The 22,798-nt window shown below is 36.5% G+C and overlaps 3 protein-coding genes across 3 annotated transcripts; 1 reads left to right on the top strand and 2 right to left on the bottom strand.

The window, feature by feature from the left end:
- Positions 1 to 485: 485 nt before the first annotated feature.
- On the bottom strand, positions 486 to 6,637 carry EMB1144 (chorismate synthase, putative / 5-enolpyruvylshikimate-3-phosphate phospholyase). Its single transcript, XM_086235257.1, has 13 exons — positions 6,276 to 6,637; positions 5,609 to 5,759; positions 5,160 to 5,236; positions 4,987 to 5,045; positions 4,196 to 4,279; positions 4,011 to 4,103; positions 3,276 to 3,356; positions 3,020 to 3,151; positions 2,772 to 2,874; positions 2,522 to 2,616; positions 2,290 to 2,355; positions 1,314 to 1,398; positions 486 to 952 (listed from the first exon to the last, which is right to left on the bottom strand). The coding sequence occupies exons 1-13, from the start codon at positions 6,421 to 6,423 to the stop codon at positions 768 to 770; spliced, it is 1,359 nt and encodes a 452-aa protein (XP_086091383.1). The 5' UTR covers positions 6,424 to 6,637; the 3' UTR covers positions 486 to 767.
- An 899-nt stretch (positions 6,638 to 7,536) lies between these two features.
- On the bottom strand, positions 7,537 to 15,917 carry EMB1997 (para-aminobenzoate (PABA) synthase family protein). The gene is made up of 14 exons (XM_086238615.1): positions 15,702 to 15,917; positions 14,478 to 14,869; positions 13,874 to 14,005; positions 13,598 to 13,665; positions 13,076 to 13,140; positions 12,829 to 12,895; positions 12,239 to 12,499; positions 12,025 to 12,151; positions 11,234 to 11,562; positions 10,800 to 10,879; positions 10,477 to 10,579; positions 9,774 to 9,856; positions 8,401 to 9,018; positions 7,537 to 8,293 (listed from the first exon to the last, which is right to left on the bottom strand). Exons 2-14 carry the CDS (start codon positions 14,815 to 14,817, stop codon positions 7,813 to 7,815), a joined length of 2,754 nt encoding a protein of 917 aa, XP_086094741.1. The 5' UTR covers positions 14,818 to 14,869; positions 15,702 to 15,917; the 3' UTR covers positions 7,537 to 7,812.
- Positions 15,918 to 17,948: 2,031 nt separating this feature from the next.
- LOC147290209 (uncharacterized) lies at positions 17,949 to 21,058 on the top strand. The gene is made up of 3 exons (XM_086235783.1): positions 17,949 to 18,233; positions 18,631 to 19,265; positions 19,678 to 21,058. The coding sequence occupies exons 1-3, from the start codon at positions 17,949 to 17,951 to the stop codon at positions 21,056 to 21,058; spliced, it is 2,301 nt and encodes a 766-aa protein (XP_086091909.1).
- Positions 21,059 to 22,798: the final 1,740 nt, after the last annotated feature.

The following is a 22,798-nucleotide window of genomic DNA, read 5'->3' as shown; positions in this document are numbered from 1 at the left end:
AGTGCAGCTGTCATTGGGAACAAGAAACGTCTCAAGCAATTGATTGTTGTATATCCCTTCATCTTCTCCAGAAAAGGGGTTGGCGTTGGAAGACAACAAGATTTATATCTCTTTGTGGTTTGGCTGTCTAGCAGAGAGAGCTCCTTGTAAAAGAGAGAAAAGTGAGATCCTTTTACAGCACTCCTCAACTAGAGAGTTTTTCCTCTAGTGATCTGGAGAGATTGGTGCTTGTAATCCCATTTTCTGTAGTGGAAGTTTTTCGGAGTTTGTCCTGTGTTTTTTCCCTTCCACACTGGAGGGTTTTCCACGATAAATTTTCCGGTGTTTCTTGTCTTCTATATTCTCATTTTATTTTGTGCTTGATCCTTTTGGGTTCTCTGTGATTCATACATAGAGATAGCATCTGCTCTTTATCCCAACAGTGAAGATGGTTAAGAGTTTTAACTGACTGAGCTAAACATTATTTCACAATGAACACATTAAAATTAATTGTAAAATGAAGAAAAATTTATTGGCTTGATATTACTTCTACAAATCGATAGTTGACACATCTCACATGAATGCTAGTGTCTCACCATAAGGTAAACCTTTGTCAACACATCCCATATAATCAAAACTCATTTTTGCATAAACCGATAAATGACATATGGAAAACAGGGAAAAGAAAACGTTGACCTTGCCATCCCACACATGCGAATGTTTCACGACAATGAATATTCACTACATGATTCAAAATGTAGACAATGCTACAGCAGTTTTGTCAACTTTTAACTGTGCAGAGCAGCTGCCTCAGCGGCCTCAGCTGCCTCAGCTGCCTCGCCTTCCTCGCTCATTGGCAATGACAGTGGTTCTTGAAGATCTGGATTGGGAGGAAATAGATTACATTGTGCATAGTGTGCCATTAATTGGTCCACAAGCACCAGGGCTACAGCAGCTTCCACCATTGGCACCGCTGCACCATTCCAACCAAACAAATTGTTGTGAGATATCTTTAGTTCTCAAACATATGTAAGCCAAAAAAAAAAAAAGTGAAAATATGGAATAGAATATGGCGTATATACAATGTATCAATATAACTTTTTCTATTAAAACCCAACCATAGAAGACCAAATCACATTTCTCAAGGACTTGTCTTGTCTTTGAATAATCAATTGTAATATAATAATAGTAGGAAGGAAAAAAAGAAAACAAGTTACAAAATCACCATTATGTGTTAAGTTATAATTTGCATCTGAGGATTACTTTACTGAAAAAAGGAATGTACAAGAGAGGCCAAGATGATGTATGAGAGTTTACATATCATTCAAACATACCTCGTGGGACAACACAAGGATCATGACGGCCACGGGCTATTAATTCTATCTCCTTTTTATCTCTAGTTACTGTATTCTGCTTCTTCTGCACAAATATCACAAAATCATGACAGTTTTGTCAGCTAATTACAATTTTTGTTGCGACAATAATTACAAATAATAAAGATAACACCTGAGGTTCGACCAAAAAAAAAAACAGAAAGACCTGAATTTGGTTCAAGATTCTCCCATTGACTAAATAACTTATCTCACAAGCTTAAAATTTAAAAAGCATCCCTTATTGAGACAAGTATTTATTAAAATTAGGCTTACCTACCCTTTTTATTAAAGAAAAAAAAAAACCTAAGAACAAAGGAGACCAATCACCCACCTTCAGTCATAACTGCACACTTTCTCTTTTAAAAACCCTAAACAATGTTAGAGACACGAAGCGCATGTGAGAGGGCCAGTTCTTATATAGTTGCCACAAAATTGCTTTGAAAATGGGAATAAGGTGATGTGTTTCTAACTTTATTTGCCCAAAAAAGAAAAAGAAAAATAAGAATATACACATAACCACATTGAACTTATATTCTATAAGCCCAGGATTACAAGTAAAAAACAGGAGAGCTTATTTTATCATCTATGTCAAGCAGGAAGTTTTTAACTAGTTTTGCACCAAAAGTTGTGTAAAATTTTTGGAGCATATATACAACAGGAATAAATCCAGGCTGTAATATAAGAAATGAACAAGTAGCCGGAGGAAACAATAGCCCTTTCAAATTAGTACTCGAATGGCCCAAAACACATCTTTATCACATATTAGTAACAGAAAATCACTTATAGCCTCTCACATGAAGTGAGCAGTGCCAACTGCATATAGTGGCCAGTGTCATAGTCTCTGTGTACGTGTGAGTGAGTGAGGGAGAGTGTGTGCGTGTGTGTGGGTGAGAGAGAGAGACACCAGGGGGGTGAGGTGAGGAGATGTCAGACTTACTGCAATTGTAGCTGTTGGCTTGAAAGCTATTTTCATGTTTATGATTTCCCCATTGGATATTCCTCCCTGATTGTCAGCATATACAATGTCAGTGTACCAGACATGCTCAAGACAAACATTTTACCAACTTAATCTTTTAGAAGTAACTATTTGAAATCACCGGACATACTCAAGACAAACATTTTACCAACTTAATCTACATTTAGAAGTATTTGAAATGTAGAACAACTACCTGTATCCCACCAGAGCGATTTGTTCTTGTCCTGATTTGTCCTTGTTCAGCCAAATAGAACTCATCATTATGTTCACTCCCCGTTAAAGAGGTACCTGCATCAACAGTAAAAACCTACTCAAAATACAACGGGAGGGAAAATATCCATAATAATGAGAATGCTAGAAATCATTCTTCAGTCACCAAGTCCAATTTAAGAACTTTATAGGCAACCACCATCCAAAAGTAGCACAAGTTTGTGAATCTTAACCTGCAAACCCACTTCCAATTTCAAAACCTTTCGTTGCAGGTAATGACATAACAGCTTTAGCAAATTCAGCTTCAAGTTTGTCAAAAACTGGCGAACCAAGACCCTGAGAATAAGAAATTAGATTTTCAATACTCTATAGATAACTTAATGAAGATTTAGAATATTAATAAAAGAGCAATAAACTAAGTTTTCAGTTGTGACATGCATATGCATACATGCACAAAAGCTCATAGAGAGAGAGAACTTACACATGGGCAATTCCTAACGATGCACGTGACAACACCACCAATAGATTCCCCTCTCACCCTAACAGTATCAATGGCCTCAATCATCTTCTCTGCATATTCAGGATCTGGGCACCTAACAATATTACTCTCTATCTGGCAATTTTCATGAGAAAGAACAGATAAGCTAACATGGAATTGAGACATAGCTTGGAATGTAATTCCTCCTAGTTGACATCTAAAAAAGTTAGCTATTCATGTGTCATATCCATTATTGCACCTGATCAAGTGTCAAAGAGTAATGATCAATCAAATCCTCTGGGAGAACAACCTTGTGAACTTTTGAAACATAAGAAAGAACCTGAAAATGTGACAAACATTAGGGAAAAGGTTTAGAAATTACAAAACAACATGAGTTTCAATCAGTAAAAGTAAGTGCAAATAATATCTTATGGACTCACTGTTTCCTATAATATTCTTAAAGCTATGACAGGCAAGATTGGTAAGAGAAGTTGTGAAACTTTTTCCATCAACATGCAAGACAACTGGTATTAAAAGCTCCAAATTGCAATTACTTGTTCACTATGATTTGAGGACAAGACATGGGTGTTATGTATTGATACAGACATGGCATGTTTGGCACACCCACTTCCAAAAATCTATACATGTGGTCATGCCAATACATATGTGTACTTTTTTTAGTCATACAAATATCACCTATTCTTAAGCACACCTTTACTTGTAGAAGAGGCATATTATTAGACTACAAGAATAATAAAGTTTAATTTTCTTGCAAACATGCTAAAAGATAGATAAGTTTGCAAATTTTTGTGCGTCAAAAGATGTATCTGACATGGGTGGACATGAGTGTTGTGTCCCCACACAGAAAAATTTAAGGAAGAAGTGTCCTCAAATCGTAAGTTACTCAGTACCAAGTAACAGTAGGTCAAGATTACCAGAAAGTTCACCCACCTAACAGCAAAATATGCACCCACACACACTAGTACATACGCACCTCAGTTCCTGAGAATTTCTTAAGGATTTTCTTGGCAACTGCTCCTGCAGCAACTCTTCCAATTGTTTCTCTAGCTGAAGATCTACCACCACCCTTCAATTACAAATCAGGTTAAGATTAAATATATGCAATTCCAAAAACATGTATGCTTGTGAACATTTAATTTTTAAGCTTAAAGACATTACCTGCACTGATCTGATACCATACTTCTTATCATAAGTTAGATCTGCATGTGAAGGCCTATAAGCTGTCGACATTTCTTTATAATCCTAAGAATCCAACAAAATAATTATCAGAAACCTCCCATGCACCATAAACAATGTGAATTGAGTACAACACTGCTCAAATGTACAAGTCATTGGCTTGTAAAAGTATAAATGCGATAGTCAATTTAAATTATCCTATATATTATGCGTCAGTAAATCATATACAAACACTACAGTAAACCACTTAATCAGTTCTACAGCCCTCACATTGTGTTTACCAACTAATCTAATCTGTTATCAGAAGTATTTGGGCACCCCAAAGAAGCACCAGGCATCCATCATATGCTTGTGTCACATAAGGGCAAAAATCTATGTAATACTAGAATAGCATCAATTTGAAATATCTCAGCCATAATCCTACAGAGTAAATGATACAGATTCTTCTGAAAGCTACGAAATTCAAAATAAAATCATTTTAAATGCTGTATAGACTGTAAGAACTAAGAAGCATTGGAGGGATTATGTCTCCATGAGACATCCATATTTAGCTATGCACATAAACAAATTTAAGCTTCGTCTAGTTTTAAGCAATACTTATATGATTAAATAGACTACTTAACAGGTTCTCAAGTATTTGGAGTCACTCATAACCTAATTGAAAATTATAATTTTCAAGGCCCAAAAAAAGGTAAAAAGAAAGCACATGGCAAAGAAAGATTAGTCTACCATATCAACAAATTCATATATGTCCCATGACACTAGATACTTACATGTCCTCTCTGATCAGTATTGGGTACAAGCACAAGAATTGGTGTCCCAGTAGTCATTCCTGAAGTTAATTATATATCACCAATCAGAGTACGCAATGATGAGTTGAGATGAAATTTCTTAGCTGAAGAGAGAATACAAAAGGAACAAACAACGAAGTCCACAAAGATCTAACCTTCATAAACTCCCGATAGTATTTTGCATGTGTCAGTTTCCTTCCTAGGCGTAGTAATTCGACTCTGACCTGGCCTCCTGATAACAGCACTCTAATGATTAACAATAGAAATTTTTGCATCAAAACAATCAGAAACCAATAATTATAAAGGAAGCTTTCCATGATTATCACGGAGAATACACTAAACTAATATAAACCATATAAACAGTCCATATCCAAGGAAACTAATTGTGTCAGCATTTGATGAGCACAGATCAAATACCTCAAAAACTTTGAAATGAAAATGAACATGGAAAAGACATACTAGTATCAAAAATCCTGAAAATGAGCATGAAATAGGCAATATCAACCATACAAATGCCGCAGCACAAGTTAAGAGAGTCTTCCAATTCCAACTCCCCAAAAAATTTTAAAATGCACATGAAAAGGGGGAGCCCTCTATCACATACCTTCTGTCAAGGTCCACTTGCAAATCAGCTTCAGAGAGGGCGACCCGAGGAGGAACCCCATCAATTACACAACCAACACCGCCACCATGAGATTCTCCAAAAGTTGTAACACGAAAATAATTTCCAAAAGTATTTCCAGCTGCCTGCACCTCTGAAATTCAGCAGCAAAAATTTCAGATTTAAAAGTTCTAACTGACTACAACAATCCCTCACATACCAACCCCCATTTATTTAAAAAATTCCATTAGAACTAACCGTGTCTCAGTCCCGTGCTCAATTGGACTAAATGAAAAACATGGATGCTTAATTTTTAGAACTTGGGTAGTACTTGCAGAAGCTACTTAAAGTCACCACAATACCAATGACTTATTATTTAAGAGAATGATTCATGATAATTACTTGAAAATTATACGGTAAGCAGAAAGTAAATGCAGGAGCTGCATTGCATATTATAAATCTCTAACACATTGCTAACGGAAAAAAGCTTAACGCACAGCATGTAGAGCCTTCAATGATGTAGCTAAACAATTATAAGCAATGAAACAGAATAAGAAATATATGATTGATGCATTAAATATAAACGCAGCGAAATGGAAATTTGAAGAAACAAAATTATCAAATCGGGCAGAAGCAAAATCAAATGAAAATCATAGAGAGAGAGACTAACGGAGCTTCTTGAGGGTTCGAGGGCGGATGACGAATTGTACGGAGGGGGAAGAGAGGCTTCGAAGATCAGAGGGGAGAGAGGAGAACCCAGAAAGCCCATCGGTCCTAGATGTGCCGAGAAATGGTTTGGTCGAGAGAGACGACGCCATTGAACTCTCACTAATTCTCAGCTCACCACCACCAACAACAACAACAATAACAAAAGAAGGAAGCAAAATCAACAAAATGGCTGCTGATGACCGATGTGTTTGAGAAGATTAACAAACAAGTAGATGCAATAAAACCCACCAACCCACTTCACCTACCCACCACTCCTCTCATTCCTTTCCTTCACTATTTTGTTTGGTGGTGGTTTTTTTTTTTTTTTTGTCCGTCGGGGTTTGGTGGTTTGGTTGGTACTGTCAAATTTCAGATATAAATATAATATTCTTCCCGGTATTTATAGGACTACAATTTTTTTTATACAAATCTAATTAAAACTTAATTATCAAAATTTTTAATTAAAACTTGATTACCAAGAAATGCAATTATATTTTTAATTGGAACTATTTTGGAACTAGACACCTAATCTTACTCAATTACAACTTACGGTCAATAGGGGATGTTAGAAATCATACCGGCCCAAATTCATCTTTTTTTATTTATTTTTTTTCAGTTGTTGGGAGGGGAATTGAACTTGAATAAATTGGAAATAATTATACGAGTCTTTCAACTAAGTTACCAAACAATTACAGACCTAAATTCATCCACACACTTACATTTTATTTACATTATTTATAAAGTTTAAATTAATTTTACTCGAAATACCTCTATAATTTCTAAATGATCCTTGATAGAGGAATTGTCTTTTGTTGTTTTTGCTCTGATAGCCAAATTTCCGTTTTACGCCAAAGTCCTCAAAAGTTCATTATTTAATTTCTTTTGTTTGGTGCTTTGGTACTTTGTGTGGGACTGTGGGGTAGGTAGTGTACTGGTGAGGAGTGGTATGTTTGATTTTGTCACATTTTGCCAGCTCCAATCCTCTGGGAACATGATCTGGGTATGAGTAATGTTAGGGATACAACAATTTGGTACCACAATATAATTCCAAAATATGATATTTCTAGCATTATTAGTGTGAAGCAAAATGGACTTTTACATCATTTGGAATATGAGCAAAGGGTAATACTGGCCATGGCTGGTTTTAAGTAAATTTTATAAATGGGAGTGGATGGAAATTTTAAGAGAACTGTGTGTAATGAGTAATCAAAAAGAAAAAAAGATACTCACAAGCAAAAGTTTCTTATTTCTAGTCACTAACATATGACCATGAAGTTATGATCCTCCGGGGCTGCATACAGATTTGTTTTCTGTACCAGTCAACTACCAAGTGAAATTGGAATAAGATTTATAAGAAACAGCCTTTTATTTTTTTGATAACAAGAAACAACCATTTATTGTATGAGAAATCAATCATGAAACCAGTAAAGCTATATTGCCTGGTGTTAAAGAGCTGTTCTTTAACACCACAACATTTCCCACGGAAAACATGCCAATCCCTAAAGAAATTCCATTGCAGCATTTGCTGGAGCACGAGTTTTCAAAATCATTTCGTCGTACTCATCCTCAGGATTTGATAAAGCAATAATGGCTCCTCCTGCTCCTATTGAAGCTTCACCATCATGTATAACAACAGTTCTAATGACTATATTTAGATCAAATGTCTGGTTATATGAGAAAAACCCAATGGAGCCTGAGTAGATACCTCGCGAACTACTTTCAATTGAATCAAGAAGTTCCATTGATCTCAATTTCGGCGCACCTGTCATGGAACCACCTGGAAAGGCAGCTCTCACACAATCAACTGCACTTACATCTGACCGCTTTTTCCCACGAATTGTGCTCACCATGGTATGAACAGTAGAATATGATTCCACATCCATAAGATGGGGCACATGAACAGAGCCAGGCTCACAGACAATACCAAGGTCATTTCTTAGAAGATCAACAATCATCAGATTTTCAGCTTGATCCTTTTCACTGAGAGCAAGGGAAAGAAACTCACAATATTAGAGGGCAGAGCATATCAATTCATAGATATGCGTTTATGATTTTAATCCTGTTGAAAAAGAAGAGAATTATAATACCTGTATTGCAGCTGTAGTTTGCGTTGTTTATCTTCCTCCGGTGTTGCACCACGAGCCATAGTACCCTTAATGGGCTTTGCTTCCAGTATACCATTCCTATCCAACCGTAAAAACCGCTCTGGGGAAGAACAGCAGACACATAGGTTTTCCTTTGAAAAATTAAGCCACGCAGCATATGGTGCTGGATTTTTTTCTCTAAGGTGAAGGTAAAGTCCCAATGAGTCCATTTCCCCAATTCTTTTTCTCATCTGAGTTGTGAGGCATAATTCATAGCTTTCACCATCTTTTATGTATTTCAGACACTTGTCAACATCATTTATATATTCCTCTCTTGATTTATCTGCAAGAAAACTTCCTTGACATTGCGAAGATCTTTGAGCCTGTAAACTTGGCCCCTCTCCCTCCCTTGTATCAGAAGCTCTTAAGCTGAGAAGCTTCTGTTCTGTATCATCCAACCATGGTGTCATGGTTGTGCATCCTTCATCTATAGAAAGTATGTAAACATCGTCGTAGTAGTGATCAATAACTACAAGATTATCAGCAAAGAAAAAGCAAGCATCTGGAGTCCTGGATTTGTGGCGATTAGATGCCACACCACATTCAACTTTAAGGCTATACCTGCATTACAAGAGATATATAACATTAGCCACCAAATTTAAGAGCCATATAAAAAAAGCCGTGGCAATGAAATATTTGTGTGCTAGTTTCAATCTAAGCATCTGTGTCCAGAGCCCGAGAGAGAGAGAGAGAGAGATGATAACTTCTTACAACCGCACTGCAATCAGGACAGCTAAAAAAGTAAAAAGATGTCTACTATAAAATCTTCTGAGTCACACTCTTACTCGGGATTACAGTCCTTTACTACCTGAGCCATCAGCACCTTTTTTTTTTCCTCAATCAAGGAGACAGCATTTTATTGGAATGGTCCTTGCATTACTCCAAGGTATTTTCTTTAAAGATGCCAGACTTGAATTAATCATAAGGAAACACAAGAGCATAGACAAACTGAAACTGCATTTTCCATTTAAGTTGAATGGGTTGTGATTGAGAAACAGCTGGCCATAAATTTATCGTGCAAATATGACATATATTAGAACAACCAAGCCTACTGATTAAAACTTCTTTACCCCAAAAGTATTCGCGGAGCGTGGTGAAAAACAGAAAAGCAGAAGAGAGCCAATGAAAACATTGGTAGAGTTTAATGACAACTTTTCTGTCATGCTTTTACAAAAAATCAATTTTCCGAGAAACCGGTTTCCACAAGCCAAAACCAAAAAAAAAAAAAAAAAACTCAATTCATGCACTAGGGAGTAGTGGATAAGAAGGAAACAATGGTCCAAGGATATTACATTCAAATAAAATTAACTGCATACCCAATGTAACCAATATATCCACCATGAAAATCAAATGGAAGCCCTTCATAATCTTTTTCATCATAACAAAATGACAGGAGCTCCTGAAACACAGATCAAGCAACAAATATCACTTAAAACTAGGGCACTGTGAACATAGTAACATAATCAGAAACAACTTTTATTTTCAAATGAACAGCAGAAAGTATATTCTGTCATGAGTTTTTGATCATTAAGATGATCTCTGTATAAAGTATAATACAATAAGATAGATGTACAAGAACACTGAAGACACACTTCAGAGGCATTCAAAAAATCAAGACACACTTCAGAGGCATTCAGAAACAACCTTATGATTTGGAAGCACCATTCATGAGCTCTTTAAAACACTACCATTGATTAACAGCCAAATGTGTTTTCATTGTTCTAACAAGTATATTCAATTGGTGCACTACAGTATCTGCTACATTCAATGAAAAGTATACACACAATAATTTATGAAGCACAGATGTCAACACGTGACACTGGTACAAGTACAACACACATGGACACCATGACACTGCAACACTGCCATGGATACTTGGCAAAGCGTTCATGCTTCCCAGATGATAATGTTTTTAACTTGATAGGTAGACTTAAATTGGTAAAAACAAAAATGTCATTTAAGAAGATATCATCGGCACACACATGAAGATTACACCACAAGTTGTAATTCCACTAATACCTTTTTCAGAAAATCAAGAAAACCTTCTTCCAAAAATGTGTTGCTGGTAGAGCCTTGAGCATCCTCAACAGAGAGAAGACCTCTGCCCTTCAAAGTCATATCACTGAAAATTGCAGTATATATCATTTTAATTCAAAGATTCACAATACTCATAAGAGCTTTATTCTAAAAGAGAATTATAAATAGTTCTATCAGTAAATATTATGAATAGCAAGGTAGTTATGCACTGATAGTTGCATGTTAAAACCACCATTGGCCCAAAAAAACAAAAAGAATTAAAATGATTGATGATAAAAATTTCTAAAATCAATGTGTAGTCAAACCTTTTATCAGACAATTTAAAGGTCACTTGCTTCCAAAGAGTTCCACCTTTTCCTCCCATAAATGAAAAGCGTGCTCTTCTCTGAATATTCAAGAAAACAGGGACAATAGCCATCGTAAGAAATAGTAGTGTTATGAACATTCTCAAACCACCATAAAAAGAGTAAAAGATTATGTAAATGACAAATGTTTCAACTAAAACCTTCGGAACACATTCATGAGAGAAGGAAAAATCATCATAATGGTTGAAACAAGCAAGCAAGAGCAAGTGAAACTTACCAAACAACTTACAAAACAAGCTGGACTAACATTATTATTTTAAGATGGGTATAGGCATGATAGTAAACATTTAAAATCCAAAGCCGCAGAAGAAAGATAAAAGACGTATTATTGAGTTGTTTAATTGGAAAGAGAAGTCATTGAGCAAGCAACAGACCTTTTCTATTGATGAACTGTCCAACCAAAAGGTGTTTTCAGCTTTATGATGTCCAAACAGTTCGCAAAATATATTTTTTGCTCCACCAACTTGACCAGCTAAGTGCTTAAATCTCTTCCATTTCAACTTCAGATATTTACTACCAATGCTTGGATGCAAAAGGTTTACCATATCAGCCTTTCCAGAAAAACTTCTATTATCTTCATTGTTCACTAAACGGCCACTTCTAGAAGCCTTGCTGTATAGTTGAGCATCTGCATTACTTACTAGTTGCCTATGTCTAGGAACTTCTGTGAACAATCGATTAACATGGGGCATCTGCATGCATGCTAAAAAAGTTCACTGTAAATTACAGGCAGTTTATTCTTTAAAAAAATTTATTATAAAGCATATAAAACTAGAACCAGCAGACATTAGCAAAGCTGAAGGTCCTCTGTGAGATCTTTAGTTCCTTACAATAAAAGCCATCACATAACATTCAGGTTTGTAAAGCAAAAAATTTTCTTCAGAAAAACGTTCATAAAAAACACCTGACATTCCAGAGTCATCCTCATAGAAACTGAAATTAGGTGTCTTCCAAGAGTGGTCAGAAAAGGTAATTGGCATGTATATGAAAGTATGTAATGTCAGCATGAGACTAAGCATGTGTGTGAGCAAGTGAGACTGCATGAAGGAGAGAGAGAGAGAGAGAGAGAGAGAGAGAGAGAGAGAGAGAGAGAGTATTGATAAAGGTAGTTCACCAAGGAAGAAGAAGGATAAACAGGTATTTCTAGAAAAGAGCTCCAGTTTACCAGGTTGATGAAAATCTCCATGGTTGATGAATGATGTCCTCGAATTCACCCAATAATCCTCTGTGATCTCTCTAAAATTCTTGAATATTTGCTTTCCATGACAGGTTGCAATACTCTCTGGATGGAACTGAAGGGTCAACACATAAAGTCAAGAGAGTATTGCACGGAAAAGCAAAGCCACAACAATCAAAAATGCATTAACCATGCAGCACACCTGCACACCATAATGAGGCCTGGTAGAATGCATAATGCCCATGAGAACCTTTTTGCTCTGCACTCTAGCAGAATGCCTGAAAGGCAAATTATTTCCATTTTTCATTTCTGTTGAAAAATAACCCGCTGCAAATTCTGAGGCAACATCAGACTTCTGGGTTTCAATACAAGAAAGTGTATCCATGGAAGAAGTCCATGCTATAGGAATGAGTTCATCTGGGAGTGATTCAGCATCTATGACAAGTGAATGGTAGCGAACCACCTGCAATTAGGTATAGGCATATAGCTAACTAGAGTTAAGAATAAGTCTCACAATCACCCTAAAGGTCCATGGAAGCTGCAGCATGCAGTTGCTGCAAAACCACACTAAAATATCAAAGTTCTAAGAAAACATGTTCAACCTTCTCTAGTTTTAAGAATTTTTTTCCTGACAAGTGTAGATCCACTATTCGAAATTCGAAGAATGACTAACTTGGGTTCTACAGAAAAGTATGAGATCTCACAAGTATTAATTTGTTCTGAAAAGTATTCTTATCATTTTTTTTTCTGAAAAGCATTAATTTCAACTTCAAATTTTAAGATGAGACTGACCTTGAATCCTGAGTTGTGGCCAGAAGGGATGTCATTGAAAAGTCTGCACCCATTGTGCTCAATTTCACTGTATTCAGAAAAAAAAAAAAAAAGGGGTAGAAATTTAATAGAAGGGGAACCCATAAAATCACAATACCAAAGCTTCAATCCAAAATAACTTTGTTATAAAGCATGTTTCAGATTAATAATTATGAGATCAGTAGGAAACACTCACAAAACCAGATCTCGTAATAGTAAACAGCCATACCTCAACCGTCCATGGACTGGTTCAGATGCGTGGACAACTTTAGCACCATGCACATAACCTAAAGCCTGTTAAATCAAAGTCATCCAGGAGAAAGGTGAAAATAAAATCACATTAGGAGAACTATCATTCTTGACGCTATGCATTATGATATCCCCTTCTTACACTCACATGCAAACATTTGTTGATTCAGATCAAATATAATATATAAGTAACGCACCAGAACCAAATATTTATTTACACATACGTAAAGGGAAAACCTTCCTGCAGGATCTAAAATCTCTTCGGATTGAGAAATTGTGAATGCAAACCCCCAATATTTGTATATGAGCCAACTTTCCTTTTTGGCATGGAACTTTGGATACAAAACTCTTAAAAGAATGAGTCAAGATCCCTTTGCATGTATGTATTTGTTAAGGTAGTCTTTAGAGTCATTTACTCAATTGATATATTATAAGCTTCCCTGAAAAATCTCAGTAAGTATGTAGCTACGGAATGTTAACTTAAAGCATAAAACTAAAATACCTGATGTCCAAGGCAGACACCCAAAATAGGGATATTCCAGCAGTCAAGCAGCACCTGAAGGCATATTCCTGAGAGATTCAAATAGTTTCTAAATGAAAAAATCATAATAGAATTTGAATATTTAAAGCAAACAGCAAAAAGGGCTGCAATCGGGAACAAAAACGAACTCTACAAAGCTGATGTTTTTCCAAATAAAACTTCATTTAAAAACAGAAACAGAATGCAATACAAGTCGTCAAAATTATACAACATTATCAAATGCATACACATTCTCACCTATGTCTGCTGGGCATGTTGGAGAACCAGGTCCAGGTGATATAACAACATTATCAAACGCATTTTCTTCATACAAGTAATAGCAGACATCTTTCCATGTCAAATCATCATTTCGCACCACCACAGGAGGCACTGGCATAGTTAGAAGCCAAAATGTCAGAACAGTAACAATTAAGGCCAAATCAAATTTTAATTTTAAATCACGCATATCTGTATTAAATGTCAGTCAACTATATTACTGCCCAATCCTATTTATCTATCCATATGGTTTATGAAGAAATATATTAATATATCTAGCCAAGGAAAAAATTTCTCATATAAGAAGCAATGTCCTCTTTATGGCTATCTTGGTAGCATGATTGACATTCTTCAATACTTTTCAGCATACCTCATCAGGGCTCCTTAGGAGAATCTGCCAAGACTTCAGTAGGCAAACATTAAATATATCCTCATCTATTAGAGATATCAGATCATGCATAATCAGAGAGGATCAAAGCAGGTTACAGATAATAAAAATAAATATTATAGCCCCAAGCAGTAATGAGTGGTTTCACATTGAGGAGATAGATAGATACAGAGAGAGAGAGAGAGAGAGCTAACATACACCCATTAATGATAGACAGCTCCTGGTATATATTGTATGTGTAGCTATCATAGTTGTCAATCAACAATGTCCTCACAAATTCCAGCTTCCGACCAGGTTCCTCCAGGTGTTTCTTTCCTACATGGGATACATAGGATCCTTTTAAGTGCTGAGGCATCAAATTGCTAGACATCACCAGCTTTCTAGCATCATGATTAGAAACTTGAGTAGTTTCCTTCTTAATGAAATTATCAATCTTCACAGAAGGCTCAGACTCTAGCATATTTTTGTTTGTACATCGCAACCCCTCAACAAAAGGATGTCTCAGCTCAGAAGATGACGAACACAAAGTGAAATTCATTTTATTTATGATGGAGAATGTCAAATTATACACAAGACACAAAACACAGCTTCTGCAACACGGAAATGTACACAATCAGATATGCCATGCAAAGAAATTTGGTCTTTTAAGTCTCTGTCTATACACCTATATGAATTTATTAATGTACTAAAAAATTATTCTTTTGCAGCATGGCCACTTCAATGGTGTAAGATTACCACACCACATGCATGAATAGTATAGCATTACCACAGGACATACATGTATAGTGTAATATTCCCACACAACATGCATGAATAGTGTAGCATTACCACAAGACATGCATGTATAGTATAGCATTACCACATGAAATTACCTCTCCATTCAACATATGCCGCATGCTATTAATAAAAAACCTATGGTGGTAAGAAAAATTGGTCTCAAATGGATTAATTCTAGACTTTGAGGTTGATATGAAATTGCAGCAACATGAAGATGAATCAATGAACACTCATTCTATAGGACAATACAAAACCAACTCTTCAAGCACCACTAAATGGAGCAAACTTGGAAAATGGAGCAACATTTATCTAGCAGTATCTACGGCTTTGAATTGGTGAAACCGATTGGTTGGAAACGCAGTTATTCATACTGAAGACTGGTAAACCAATGAACTAAATGGGCAAATGGGTTCATCTACTTCCATCACCCAGTATCAACATATTCACTTTGATACACTTAATGACCATGCTTGAGATTCAGCCATTAGAAGGAAAGTGAAAACAAACTACAAAGCTTACTAAAACAACCATTCATTATTTGATTCTGCTATTTGTTTCTAAGGCCCAGACTGATAAACATAATACTTGCAAACAGACAGGCACAACAAAAGGCAAAGCAAAGAGGAAGAATGGTGAGAAGCGAACCTGAGAGTCAGTCAGAGGAAGCTGCAGAGAGTTGTGATCCTTGTTGGGCTATGTAATGGGAGCAGTTGTGGAGATAGGAAGAGAGACGCAGACGCCCATTTAAACTTGGAAAGAGGAACGTAAGGAGTGCGACTGTGGGACCCACCATCTTCCTGACACGGACAGACTGAACCAGTCAGTCCAGAAACAAGATTCATTCTAGGCGAATCCTCGGCCGCAGCCAGAGCACCCCCTATATTTTGTTTTTCATTTTATCATTTATCACAATTTTTCTCTTTTTTTCTTTTTAATGATTTGGACTGTCCCTTACTGAGATTAATTAATCTCTAAGATTCTCTGTTTAGATTTTTTTTTTTTTACACTTCTTTCTATAAAAGTTGTCATCATTTTTAAAATTTAAAAATTATTTTTAAATTTCATACCAAATACATTTCCAAATTTTAAAAATTAATTTGAAAATTCATATTTAATAAAAAAATCTTAATTTAAAAAAAAAAAAAATTTGAGTATCATATCAAACGGGACTAATATATTATTCTATTTTTTTATTATGGGATATTTGGATCCAAACATTCAACCAAACGTAGACAAGTTGTTTGTGAGAAATTTTAAAACTAAAATGTGACCTTAACCAAATCTTTGTCTCCCAGCATATAACCTACTAACACCAAAAAACGAAAAAAAACAAAACATATATAACCTACTTTGATATTGATATATATATATATATATATATGTTGGGCTGCTTTTAAGTTTTAACTTCTTGATCAAGAAACTCTTGTATGTCCATTACTTCTCAGCTTTCATTACAAAGATGCAGTTTCAGGGACTTATTGTGCAGACCCTTGTATTTGTCTTTAGCTCTTTGGTCATCAGTTTATACACATCGACATTAACGTTGTTGGGTGATAATCCTCCAAAGCCCCTAATTAAGTACAAGGCTACAAGCCCACTCACGTTATCACAGATCCAAAAAGGAGGCTTGTTAAGGACAGATTCCAAAGGCCCAAATTGGTATCCCTCAGTTAGAAATGGTAAAGTCCATCTCAACCCTAATCGGCCCTTTTTGAGGCCCAATACTGTGATTTTACACAAGCCCAAGTTGCTTCATCAGAATCGTGAAAATCAAACCCCTTATAAGTTATAACACATTGGTGTTCCATTAGCATCTTTAATTGAGCTGTCAAAAATTTTAATATATATTACTGAACATGGCCGATTTAACCCAATCTTAGTTTGCATTATAAAATTATAATGCAGGTGGTTTAATTAGTTGCATAATCATCATTGGTGACGGAAATAAGCTGTGCATTTTTCCATATATAGTAATTAATTCTTGTTCTTGAAATATATATATATATATATCAGGTGACTTCAAACGCAAACGGTATGTATTGAGAAAATAATATTATCTTATATACGATTATAAACACATATATTTAGAGCATATGTATGTATATGAATCAATGCATGCAACACGTTATCTGAAATCATATAGATTGCTGGTTCTATATATAGGTAGACTTAGGCCTTCCACTATGCACCGGATTTTGTGACCCAAAAACCCATTTTGGGCCACAAATGGGTCACAACTCCTCACTACGGGCCGGAATGTGTGACCCAAAATGGGGTGTAACCCAAAGTGTAACTCAGAAGTGGGTTTCATGTGTGACCCAAATTGTGTTGTGACCCAAATCCAAAAAGCAGCCCACGTGAAGAGAGAGAGAGAGCTGCTGAGCTGAACAGGAGGTGGGGCCCGCGCCTGTTGCTGCTGACGGAAGCTGCAGTTGCTGACGCGCCTGTCGGATGACGTCACGTGCTGGCTCGGTTGCAGCGCTGGGGAATTGGAAGCTTGACGCGTGGCTGGCTTCCTTCTCACCAACGGTCCAGATCGGCCGACCGTTGGTGATCAACGGCTGCTGCTTTTTGGGCTTTTTTTTTTTTTTTTTTTTTTTTAGATGGGCCGGGGATGGATCTAACGGCTGGGATTAATGGACCGTTGATAATCAACGGTCCAGATCGGCCTTTTTTTTTTTTTTTTAAACAAATATTTAATAAATCATTTAAAATATATATAATATCCGAAAAATTGCCAAAAAATTTCAAAAAAATTTTAAAAAATTCCCCAAACCCTCCAACAGCTATATTTTCAAGGATGTCTATATATATCACACAACACTCATATGGTTTCATCACAATTTACAACCTTTGTTTACCAAATTGATTGGAAATTTTTTTTTCTTTGTCATGGCTCCAAGAGGAAGTGCTTGGGTGGTAGCTGAAGATGAAGCCCTAGTGATGGCATACCTAGAGAGGTCTCCCGACGGTTGTATTGGTGCCCAAATTAGAGCCGCCATGCTTTGGGAACAAATTTATGAAATTTTCAAGCGTAACATGGGGGGTGAAACAATTCGTAAGGTTGGCGGTGTTAAAGCACGATTCAAAGATATTGCGCGTGATTGCAACAAATTTTATGCTTGCTTATTGGAGGCCGAGCGAATGCGTGCAAGCGGTGCAAATGATGCCAATGTGGTAAGTTTTTATGCATTTATATATTTGCATGATTATTTTTTGTATCCTCCAATTATCAAGCATATTTATATAGTAGTATAATTATTATATGTTTTGTTTATAAATGAAGCATATTTATATAATGGTATTACTATTTTATTGTTTTGTATATGTATCAAACATATTTATATATTTGTATGATTATTTTTGGTTGTGTTTATAAATGTAGCATATTTGTATAATGATATTATTATATTGTATTTCCACTATTTTGTTTATCTATCAAGCATATTTATATATTTGTATGATGTTGGTTTTTGTTTTGTTTATAAATGTAGCAAATTTACTATTTATGTAAGTTATGTTTGCATTTCCACAAGAAAATTTATATATTTTAATTTTTATTTTATTATTGTAGTTTACGCAAGCACTTGAAGGCTTTCGAAACAAGACTGGATTCAAGTTTCCATGGGTGCACATTTGGGAAAAAATAAAGGAAAGTGCAAAGTATGCTGCCGTTCATGCTCCTGTTCGGGTTAGTGATTCAGAGACCCCCGCCACCGACGATGCCGACACTCCCGCCGATGATGATCCCGAGGAGACCGATCCAGTCATACCACTTGGCGAGGACGAAAACCCACCACCATTCCAACCATGCGGTTCCTCGCGGCCAAGGCCACCAGGGAGAAACCATGCAAAACGGGCCAAGGCAGCCGAGCCCGTCCAAACTCATATGGTTGAGGCAGTAGATCATTATAATGAAAATTCAAGGATTTTCATACAAACGAGAGTTGACAGAGAGCGTGCAAGGAGTGAAAGAGACGCCGCAAAGGACGCAAGAGAAAGGATGAGGATCGAGAGGCAGCTAGAATGGGAAGAACAAAATATTATGGGCCAAGACCTCTCCAAAATGAATGATGGGCAACGGATGTATTGGGAGCAAAAGATGGCTGAAGTCATTGCAAGGAGGCAAATGCGTGCTAACCACCATTCGGAGTCCACTCCATCTGGATACTACCCGGATCTTTCCAACCTCACTCACTCAAACCAGGGGTACCCGCCTAATAATTAGAATTAGACCTTGCTCTTCAATTGTGTTTTTTAGTTTGAATGTTAATCTTGTTTTAAATTATGTTTACTCTTTAATTGTATCCTTTAATTTGAACGTCAATCTTGTTTTAAGTCATGGTTTGCTATTTATTCAATTAATGTTTACATTTCCACCCAACATTGGATTCTCCCTTATTAACCACAGACTGATGCATGCTTTACAGTAGATAAGACTGATGCATGCTTTACAGTAGATAAGACTGATGCATGCTTTACAGTAGATAAGACTGATGCATGAAATGACTACACCATCATAAAGCAAATGAATGTGGACCATTCATTCCTTATCTCAAATGCAAGTGGTTTCAGTATAAATACCACTATATTTACCATGTTACACTCAATCTTATTTCAGGATCATTTCTCATTCCATAAACACCCAAATGAATACTTTGTATGTGTATTCATCCTCCTCCTCGTCTTCGGACTCTGATGCTGAATGGGATAGGGAAGAGGAGGGAAGGGAGATGGTGGGTAAGTTGATTGTGTCAATGGGTCATACCGTCGTCGCCGGTACACCAAGGCATGGCGGTACTTCTTCAAATCGCCGGTACACACACCGGAATCGAGAAGCCGCCCACGAACGTCTCATGGACAACTACTTCATCCCCTCGCCAATCGAGGACACCGTGACTTTCCGCAGGCGATACCGCATGCACCAACCGCTATTCAATAGAATTCTCGAAGCGGTCTGCCTCCAGGATGAGTATTTCCGGCCAACAGTTGATGCCGTCGGTAGAGTGGGTTGCACACCTCACCAAAAGGTGACTGCAGCACTGCGGGTGATGGCATATGGCATTCCATATGATTTGGTCTCAGAGTCAATGACCATTAGCCAAACCACCATACGACAATCATTCTTGAAGTTCGTGAGAGCCATCACTGACGTCTTCGGACCAGAGTATCTCCGGAGGCCTACTCCGGCCGATTTGAGGAAACTTTTGCGAAAGGGGAGCCGTAGAGGATTTCCAGGTATGATTGGTAGCTTGGATTGCATGCATTGGGTATGGCAAAATTGCCCAATGGCCGAGCAAGCTGTGTACCGTGGGCATTATCGTGTCCCAACAGTTATCCTTGAAGCCGTTGCTGGGTACGACACGTGGATATGGCATGCAAATTTTGGTATACCTGGGTCGAATAATGATATCAATGTGCTGGACTGTTCTCATCTCTTTGATGATATGATTTCCGGCCGAAACCACAGGGTGAAATTCACTGTGAATGGGATAGACTACACCATTCCATACTTTCTTGCAGATGGGATCTACCCTCAATGGTCAACTCTTATCACTACATTGCACAGTCCCGTTCTTCCCCACCATAAGTTGTTTGCCGCTAGACAGGAGGGATACAGGAAGGATGTGGAGAGGGCGTTCGGAATTTTAAAAGCCCGGTGGCAGATTATAAAACGACCTGCTCGTTATTGGCGTCCGATTGAGCTTGGGTATATCATGAAGGCGTGCATAATATTGCACAATATGATCGTGGAGGATGAGCGCCCTGAGGATGACGGTAGGGATGACCCAATAGACCCAGAAGCGAGCACTAGAAGGGCAGAAACTGAATACGAAGGTGTAGAACCATGTCCGACCGGTGCCGCTCCATCATCATTACCTGAGATGAATGTTCGTCGGAATTTGCTTAGGGACCGAAATGTCAACGAATCCCTAAAAACTAATTTGATTGAGCACATCTGGATCCGAGAGGGGAACCCACCACTTGCCCCAACATATTGACGACCTGGATCATCGTTCGTCAATATTGTTCTCATTATGATTGTTGTTGTTGTTTTTTCTTTAAATTATCGTATTGTTCTTGTTTTTTTTTCCTTTTAGTGATCATGTTGTACTTGTTTTTCCTTTAAATCATCGTGTTGTTTTTCTTGTTTGTGGTTGTTGAAGTCCCGATGTTGTAAGGCTTATGTTGTCTAATTTATGAAATTTTCTTATTTTAAATATATTCAATATTGACCTTATTTTAAAGATCTCATTAAAATAAGATCACTAGAATCATTTTTATTATACTTTAAATTTAAAATTATCAATTAAATATCACTTAATCAATATTAGACATATTTTAAATATGTATAAAACACTGTGACCCAAAATGGGTCACAGCACCATAAATGGGAGAATTGGGTCACAGCACTATTTGTGACCCAAAATGGGTTTTGGGTCACAAAAAATGGCTTTACCATAGTGGAAGGCCTTATACTGGTAAAATATATATATATATATATATTTGAAGAACAAGAATTAATTACTATATATGGAAAAATGCACAGCTTATTTCCGTCACCAATGATGATTATGCAACTAATTAAACCACCTGCATTATAATTTTATAATGCAAACTAAGATTGGGTTAAATCGGCCATGTTCAGTAATATATATTAAAATTTTTGACAGCTCAATTAAAGATGCTAATGGAACACCAATGTGTTATAAGGGGTTTGATTTTCACGATTCTGATGAAGCAACTTTGGCTTGTGTAAAATCACAGTATTTGATTTTGTTGTGAAATATTTCATTGCTTTTCTAGGTCAATAATGGAATTAAAAGTAATGGTCAATTTAACTCATTTGGATATATTTTGGCAGGGACAAATCTAGCTCTAGGGCTGCATGGGATCTAGCTAGCCCATGCAATTTTTTTATTGTTCTTCAAGTTTTTCTAAGTGTCAACCCATTCTCATTATAATCCTATCCCAATTTAGCCCAGCTCAGTCTACCTAAATATTCCAGCCCATTTAGTATGAAAAGCTAGATTCGTCCCTGTATTTTGGTGAATATTTCTGTATTATGTCATTTAAAAAACAGTTTTTTGTTTTTATCTTTAATAATTAAGGAATAAAATTTCTGAACACATGCAGGGCCCGTTTGGCACTGCTTCTTAGAAGCACTTTTATTTAGTAGCGCTTTTATCAGAAGCGCTTATGTTAAGAAGCACATATAAATTTTTATAAAACTTCTAAATTATTTATGCAAAAGCACTTGAAAGTGCTTCTCAAAAAACCCCTTAGAAGTGCTTTTATAACTCAAAAGCACTTCTAATTATTTTTGCCAAACGCTATCAAAAGTGCTTTTACAAATTTGAAAGCGCTTTTGACAATTTTAAAAGCAGTGCCAAACGAGCCCGCAGTTTTGAATAGAATATATATCAGACCCCTTTGTCGATCTAATACGTAAGTAGAAATTGCAGTACCCGAATGAGAATGTTCCATTGACCTAAAAAAAAGTAGTATAAATTGTACTCCAGCCGCCCCACGCTCTCCATATATATGGAAATTGTATATAATAGCATTAAATATATACACATCAACAATTTTATATATATATATATATCAGTGCAAGATGTAAGTGCCCCAAATTTCAGGACATTAATTATAGGCTCAATTACAAAATGCACCTACTAACTATGGGGTATTTCAAATTAGTCCATAAACAAAAAAATATTTTAAATTAGTATACGAACTAA

Source organism: Dryas octopetala, chromosome 3, assembly GCF_963921425.1.
Source record: "Dryas octopetala chromosome 3, drDryOcto1.1, whole genome shotgun sequence".
NCBI lineage: Eukaryota > Viridiplantae > Streptophyta > Magnoliopsida > Rosales > Rosaceae > Dryas > Dryas octopetala.
Note: the sequence above shows the minus strand (reverse complement) of the source record. Positions and strands in the feature narration are given on the sequence as shown.